Raw genomic sequence first — 8,401 nt, forward strand, 5'->3', positions numbered from 1 at the left:
CTCTCTTCATGTCATTGACCAGCTCCTCCCTTGTAGTTCTGGGCTGATTCCTCACCTTTCTTATCATCAGTGATACCCCACGAGGTGAGATCTTGCATGGCGCCCCAGTCCGAGGGAGACTGACAGTCGTCTTTAGCCTCAAGGCACAGTAACAGGTCTTTGAGAGCCAGAATTCTTGCTGTTTCTCAGGTGTTCACATACTTATGTTCAGCAGTGCTAGACAAATAAATTCTTTAAAAATCTTTCAATGTGATTTCTTTTTTTTTTTTTTAATTCTGTCTCTCAGAGTGGGAATGCACCTACAATGTGAATTTCAGACCCCTCCATGATTTCTAAGTGGGAGAACTTGCAAAATCGCAGGGTGTTCAAATACTTCTGTTCCTCACTGTACAAGAGGAGGAGGATACAGGCTGTGAAGAAGTAGTTTGTTTTATTTCATTGTCTTTCATTCCCACCACGTCTTTGGCTGCCTGTGTACAGTACACTGTAAGATGGGGACCATGGTAATCATTATGTTAGCATGCTAACATTAACATAGCTGTGTCTTGGTAGGGCTGTAGACTCTGGTCATTAGTGCAGTCATTACTCTGTTTCCTTCACTGTGCAACTCATTCACAGTTTCTTCAGTTAAGAATAGAGGCTTCATGTAGCATATTGTCTTTTTTTTCCTTTTCTTCCAGCTGATATTCAAGTCGTATGCTTCATACGTTCACAGAACTCCCCCCACACGCTTTTAAAGCCAGAATAATTTACATGGGGCCGAACAGCCCTCAGTTCTGTATAACTAATAGTACAGTCCTCCACATTTGACAGTGTGATCGACTCTTCATGCCTAATTAGATTTTGAGGTAAGCTGGTTTAAATGAGTTGGTAATTTATTTCACCTTTTTCTTTAATTATGGGAAAAGTTGCATAAATTTTTTTTCTTAAAATATTAATGATCCTGGTTCAAAAGGGGCTTGAGAGCTGAAAGCAGCTGTAGACACAGTCTGACAGAAATAGTGTCACATTTTGAGAGTATTTTCATAGTTGTAGTAGTTTTGTCACAATGAATCATCTCTCTTCCTGTATGTCTCCTCCTCACCGTCTCACTCCACTGATCTGTGGGGAGGGCTGCAGAGGATATTATAAATGATTTACAGGATCACTGTCTGCTTGTCGTACTCCGTCTCATACTGAGACGCTCAGGGTCAGATTTACACATTCACTGGCTGGAAAAAACCCCCACCCCCCCCCCCCCCCCCACACAGCCCCGCCTACACTCTCTCTATTCTGATGCCATTTCATTCCCTATCATTCACATGTGAAATCACCTGTCCTTCTCCAGCTCTTTTTTCCTGCCTTTCTTGCTCTGACACATTCTCCCAGTTCTTTCACTCTGAACCTCACTGCTGTGATATTGGACAGATTTTTATAGCAGCTGCTTTTACCACCTCTGTTCAACTTAATACTTTACACCAACAGACATTAACTATTGGTAGCTGAGGCCCAGTGGAACGAGGTTTAACTGGTCATAAAAAAGCGATTGAATTCCCCGTTCCTCCAGCGGTGCTTTCTGCTCTGCTGGTAACTGTGCCATTATGGATTTAATTAGCTTTAAAAATGTTGATATCTTCTCAGTGAATGGTGTCATCTGTTTACAGGACTGTATTTAGTCCTGGTTAAATACTGAATGGGTTGTAATGAGGGGAGCCCAGGTTCACATTTTTATGACATGATTATGCTACAGTCATAATATCTGCTTTTCATTCACACTGAGAGTAGTACTGACTATTGAAGAGTGCTAGCTGTTATTGTGTTTAGCCCTCAGTATGAGTGTAACAGAAGGGGCTTAGTCCCAAAATATCTGTCATTTTCCGAAGCAAGATTAACCACCAACCACATTCACTTTACGCAGTGATTCGCCAGGAGCGCAGAGGTATGAAAAACACCACGCTTCATTTTCAAGCTCCCTTTTTCATCATTTTCAACTGCATGCTCAATGTGCATGTACAATGTAAGGCAACAAGTAAACAAAATAAGACTGAGAGAACAATAACAACAAAAAAGGAATGTGCAAAATTAAAAATAAAGTACTTATAAATATGGAAATATATATACACACACAGTTTAGCTCAGTGTAGGACTGAGACAGTGGATACGGCTCACAGAACATGGACATGGCTGTGCACAATACTTTCATGGAGATGGGCAAACAAAGCGGGCGCATAGATGCAGAACAACCTCTCAGTAATCACCCTTAAACTTGTTTCTCTTGAAAAAGTAGACCACAATGTTTGAAAAGCACCTTCAGTAAAGCACAAAACTCATCGGTCGGCACAGCCATCAAACAAACAAAGTTAAACCTGCCGAGGGGCTACTGAAACACTGATGCTCCACTGTGAGTATGACCTGTTTTTTTTTTTTTATAAGATCCAGCTGCTGCAATAATGTTATATTATTTTATTTTTTAAAACGACAGCTACTGACTGCTGCATTGTTTGGTTTTCAGGTGTAACAACAGTTCATTCATTCAGTGCCAATGACAAATCCTGCCAAGTTTTTGCTTAGGTCATGGCTGGTTACTACGATTTTAATAAAGGAGGAAAGCAGGAGCCCTTTAAGTTAAAAGGAAAATCCTACAAATTGCTGACTTATTGTTTAGTAAAGGGCTTTCTTTAATATTGTGACAAATACTATACCATAGACTTTTCATTGTGACAATATCATAATTTTTGGTATCATTACATCCCTACCGTGAATGCTTTCTACAAGACGCTGTTATTCCCATTTGCAGATTATATTGCAACAAGACTATAAAAACACAGAAAAGCATGGACACCTTTTCATTTAGACTATTCAACAACACATTGTACACCTAGTCTGTCTGAAGCAGACTGAGGCCCTAACTCAGACCTCTTCAGACTTGCACTTCAATACCCAAAGTGTTTCACATTTTACATTTACTGTAGGTCTCATGTCTGAATAGGCACCCATGCTATTTATCTGTAAACCTTACAATCCTACAATATCATTCCAATTAACATCTCTACAGTATTATACTTCCAACATAGTAGAATTAAATGATGTTGCTATAGCCCAGGTGATACTGGACTTTTGAGACTGATATTGATGTAGATATTTGATTTTAAAAAGAATTAGTTAATGCATAACATAGTTTTTATACATAAAAATGTATTTTAAATTAATTTTATTAAAGTAAAAGGTAAACACAGCCAAGCCACATTAGTACCGAATGGAACATTTTACTCATCAGTGACCTCAAACATATACAGGCCATTTTTTGACAAACAGGCCACTAACAAACCACACTATTGTTAGTATGTTTAGTTAACATCATGTTGACAAGGCTGCACATTCAATACCTCCATCACTGCAACAGTCATGTCTAACCTCTGATGATACTGCTGTTGTGCTACAAAGAACAAGACTTAAAGCGACAGACCTCTATGTACATTATCCACGCAGAACGGACATGTCAGTCAACCTGTCACAGCTAAAATTAGAGCAAGTTATGATAAGGGCAAGTAAATGTGTTGATGTGTGTGTGCTGTAGCTCTCACCAGGGTTGCAGTCAGTGAGCAGGGAGCAGATAGACAGCAGGACCTTGGAGATGGTGAGGGCAGGACTCCAGTTGTCCTTCAGGATGTCCAGACAGATCACCCCCTGGCTGTTGATGTTACAGTGGTAGATCCTCGTACGGAATGTCACCTGGGATATAACACAGCACGAGGGAGAGATCAATACTGGTTTTTAAAAGATACAAATCAATTTCAAGTTGCGTAAAGGCTTCCTACAGCATGTTAACACAAGGCTATTGTGTTTCCTACACAAATCTAACTGCTGTCATCACACTGCTGTCAGGGTGGAAAACCTTCGAGACAAACACTGAAACTCTCAGTCAAAATCCAGAATAATACTTGTGCATGTGCAGAGCCTGACTGAAATGTGACTCTGCAGTGAATTCGGGGCAATGTCTTCCCAGACACTATAGTATTCTGGTTCAGTGTAAGTGTACTGTAGACTGATTGATCCCAGTGCATTATATGAGATCAGTTAACGCAGGTACATCAAATATGAAACTAAAAGAATGAAAGCATATATAGAAACTCTTCATCCAGCCTGTGTACAAAGTAGTGTGAGGAGAGAAGTATACTTTGACTCTTGTAAATAGTATTTACTAATTACACTTTACAAATAAGCTATAGGTGCATGAGCATAACAATGGCTGGTTGGCAGAGGCACACTGTGAGGTGGTAGTTCTAGTTACAGGTGAATCGATTTTTTCCAAGGACTCAGGGAGTTATCTTCACATATCTTGTTTGTGCAAACAATACTTCAGAAAGACCTTTAACTTACAATGATATAAAACAGAAAATCCTCATATTTGGAAAGTATCAGCTGGAGGCCATTCTACAGAATACACTGCTCAGTACAGCAGAGTAAGGCCACTGTAAAAGGTTGCTGACTGAGATCAACTACAGCTACTGCTTTCACCACATGCACTTCATACTATACAGTGTTCTATACACTGTGAGGGTAATCCTGCCAATCCCTGTGGATCTCCCTTAGTCAGCAGTGAAGTGAAGACAGTCTTCAGTATTCAGCAGAACCCAGCAGCACAATAAGCACAACATCATTAAGAAGTGACCTTTGACCTCTCTGACCTCTAAAATCAATACTGCTGACCACAACTAGCAGTCCAGCCATGCTCACGTGCAGTCTTCCTTATCTGATTGCTTTGTGGCAGCAGCCTGTGGCTCATTTATTTCCTCCCCTTCCTCCCCCTTTTATCCTCTCATTAAGTCCCCATTCCACCCTTCCCAACTCCTTATGAGAAACGAACAATCCTTGCACAAGAGCTGACCGTTCCCTTCACCACATTCCACATTGGTATTGTTTTGGGAAAGGCAGCTGATTCGCCAAAGGCAGACAATAAACAAGACACTTTCTATTACATGAAAAAATTTCCAGAGATATGACAAGAAGAGGCAGGCAGGAGACGAGGTGATTGATGGGCAGGTCTGAGTCACTCCTCTTCTGTTCTTACACCTCAGCTGAGACGGGTTAGCGGCGGAATGCTAATTCTGGCAGCCCGGCAGCCATGAAACAGAACCCTTGCTAGCCTGTGTGCTCTCATTATTAACGGGCTGTAATCCTAACATGACTGATGCTAATAGTTTATGATGCCGCCTCTACATAACAAAAGCTACACCTCTAATCCTACATCTCCTCTGCACTGTGGTTTCATTCTTCTGCCTCTAAAATGCAACCTCTGGATCCTCATTCCATATCCCAGCAACTCTCATTCTGATTTACACTCTGATGTGTTTCAGCAGAAAACAGTTTTTAATACCTCAGTGTGAATATACACAGCAAACATCATGGCAACCCAGAAATTAGCTCTTAGTGCTTTGTTCAAATGGACAGTTTGGCCCAAGGAGCATCTTCATCCTCTTGGGAGCATGCACTATGTGCTCAGTAAAGGCTTGATGATGGCACTAGAGATGAGGTCAACAGGTCACTACAGCCACCGGGCATCATCTTCTCTATACTATTAGTACGCATAACAATATTGTTGGTATCTCAACTGAAATATTAGATAGGCCGACATCTCACTCCTGAAAGCTGCACTGATATTTCTTTTGTCCACTTGGAGGCAGAGCACAATAAATAAAAATCCCACATGCTGGGCATATGACCGAGTGCATATGGCTAATGTGCCAGCAGCCAGCAGACATGAATCAACATTTGCATTCACTGGGATTCCCATTTCTCACCACCTGTTGAATTGTCCTTAAAACAACATGGTGAGAGTGGTGAGACCAAAGAGTAACAGTAACCAAAAAAACAAACACTGATAGAAAAATGCTGCAAGGCTGAGGTGGATTGTTGAGTCGGTCATGATTCTCTATTTGTCACTACAATCAATCCTTTCACAATACACATCACTATTGTCATTATTTCATCCATTGTTAATGTAAAATATTGATTATAGCATTTTGCTGTACAGCAGCTGCTGTGGACATAAGTGGCTATCTTAATGTTGCACCAATATTTAAACCAGTGTTAGCTAATATGAGCCATATATTACTGATCATACTAGACCAAGAGATGTTAAAAGGATAGCTATCTTGGCATATAAACATACACATTCTGTGCTTTACACTGTATTTACCCATTCACCCATTCAACCATTCACACGGGGAGCAACTCGGGGGTCAGTGTCTTGTCCAAGGATGCGTCAGCACGTGGACTGGAGACGCTGGGGAGCGAACCTCTGCCCTTCCGGTTAGGGGACGACCTGTCCTACTCCCGATCCACACCTGCTCATAACTAGTATTGAAAAACGTTCTACAGCTGACAGTTTTCTGTCCACCTCACAGTACATACCTTCACATTGCCCAACCTTAGGGTGACTCAAGTAAATCAGGGAAGCCTTTTAATGGTTTTACAGGCTGCAAAGATGTGCACAAGGGTCACATTTGGTTGAACTGTGACAGAGCATGCATCTCCACTATTACCTCAGTTCTGTTCATATCCAAAGCCACATCATTTTGGACAAAGGAAATGAAAAGCATTTGAAGTTATTCATATTTTTATGGCAAGGCAGTCATCATGACATATTTTAAATGAGACAGCATGAAGAAGAATTTAGAGAATTTATAGAATGGCTGATTGTCTGTAAATCTAAGCTTGACTTTATGACTCTCCATGGTGCATTAATCTGCCTGTTTCATTGCATTATGAGAATGATATAATGTGGAGGATGATAAAGTGTGCACAAGAATTCAGTTCAAAGCCATAAGGAAATTAGAGTAGATGGATGTTAGTTAGAGCCTAACCTCCTTAGCCTGTCATTGGGTAGCTCTGCTGAACAGCTCCTGGAATCAACTAATGTTAGAGCAAAGATACTGAAGCAATGTCTTTGCCATGTCCAGTCTCTATTTAAGAGAACTGGTGTCAGCTTTAACTGGTCTTATCATCCTAACACTGGTCAGCGAGCCGGTATAGAGAGCAGCTGCAGCTGCCAGACTGGTGGCTGTGACCCAGTGAGGTGCTGAATGGCACAGATCACAGCCATGCTGGAAAAACGAGGCAGCGGGTGGCACTTTAACCCTGTTAAGAGGGAATGAGGAGAACACAGATTCTCTTTGGGAATCATGTTTCACACCAGACTGCAAATCAAATGTACAAGGCTGTAACAAGATTCCCGATAACTTAGTTTCAAAATATTCCATGTTCTTTAGGCACAACATGGTCACAATTAAGAAGTTACAGTAAGTCACTTGTTTTTCGCCCATTTGTGCTGAGACTTCGATTCGCATTCTGTTAGTCAGGGATGGGTAACATTCAAAAGTTTTCAATGCTGTCTTCAACACCAGCACGGTACCTGAATTCCAGCTCTGATAGTGACGCCAATACTCCGATAGCTTACACTGAGAATTATAATATTTTCTACCAACACTTTTTACTATGTAACAAAATAAACCCAAGTTCAGCTAGTGTGTCAGTGCTATTATGAAGACATTTTCCTCCGTTTGGTGACTGTGTGAGAAGATGAGGGAGAAATGACTCACTGAACTTTATCATTTGCTTGAATAATCACTGTGGATACAGTGTAACAGGCTGCATGGGAGACATACAGTGTGCCAGCTAGCTACTGAGTCTACGGCGTGACAACTCGTTTTTCAAACAAGAATGAAATACATGAATGAGGAATTAGTGGAAGGATTGGTCAGTACCCAGAACGTTTTGAGGACTGATACCCAGGCCTGCCAAGAAGTGTAGCCAGGCTTGTCATTACAAGAGGTGGTGAAATTAGGGACACAACTGTTCCCTAACAGAAAAAAATGGTTTCTGCCGCTTCAATGTCACTTAGCTATCAGTTTTCTATACTTGCTGTTTTAAGCACTACCTGAAACAGAAACAGGAAAACACATAAAAAACCTAAAACAAACAAACACCAGAACTACATACAGTATGACCCTGAAATGATTTCGCTCTCTCTCCCTTTGACCTTTTCTTGACCACCACATTAATGTCAAAATTTCCCTTTGAACAAAATGCCTTGAAGCTGCAGTGGATATTCATGGTCCCCAGAGGATGAACCCTAACATTTATAATGACCACTTGACTTTTCTTCTAGGATCACCCTCAGGACAAGCTTTACATATGAAGTTTTACAGGCAAATTGTGTACTGTTGACGCTGTCTGCTCAACAACTCACTTTCACTTCTCCAAACTAAGCCCGGTGCCTGTCCATACCCAGTGGTCCACGTTAGAATGGGGTAAATATGGGCACACGTCCTAAAATATTTTCTTGCTGACTGTTTCTGTTTATATTTACAACATGTGTCATGGTGCGAGGACAATAATCTCAGCCTCAACACAGACAAGA

At 41.1% G+C, this 8,401-nt stretch overlaps 1 protein-coding gene across 2 annotated transcripts in view; it reads right to left on the reverse strand.

Moving 5' to 3' along the window:
* LOC109963682 (ubiquitin-conjugating enzyme E2 E2-like) overlaps positions 1 to 8,401 on the reverse strand; it is a 75,060-nt gene that overhangs the window by 6,423 nt on the left and 60,236 nt on the right. For both annotated transcript variants that reach the window (XM_020606402.1, XM_020606401.1), the window contains exon 5: positions 3,564 to 3,711. In XM_020606402.1, the coding sequence (XP_020462058.1) occupies positions 3,564 to 3,711 (148 nt within the window). The remainder of the gene's footprint in view (positions 1 to 3,563; positions 3,712 to 8,401) is intronic.

Source organism: Monopterus albus, unplaced genomic scaffold (assembly GCF_001952655.1).
Source record: "Monopterus albus unplaced genomic scaffold, M_albus_1.0 scaffold77.1, whole genome shotgun sequence".
Classification (NCBI taxonomy): Eukaryota; Metazoa; Chordata; class Actinopteri; order Synbranchiformes; family Synbranchidae; genus Monopterus; species Monopterus albus.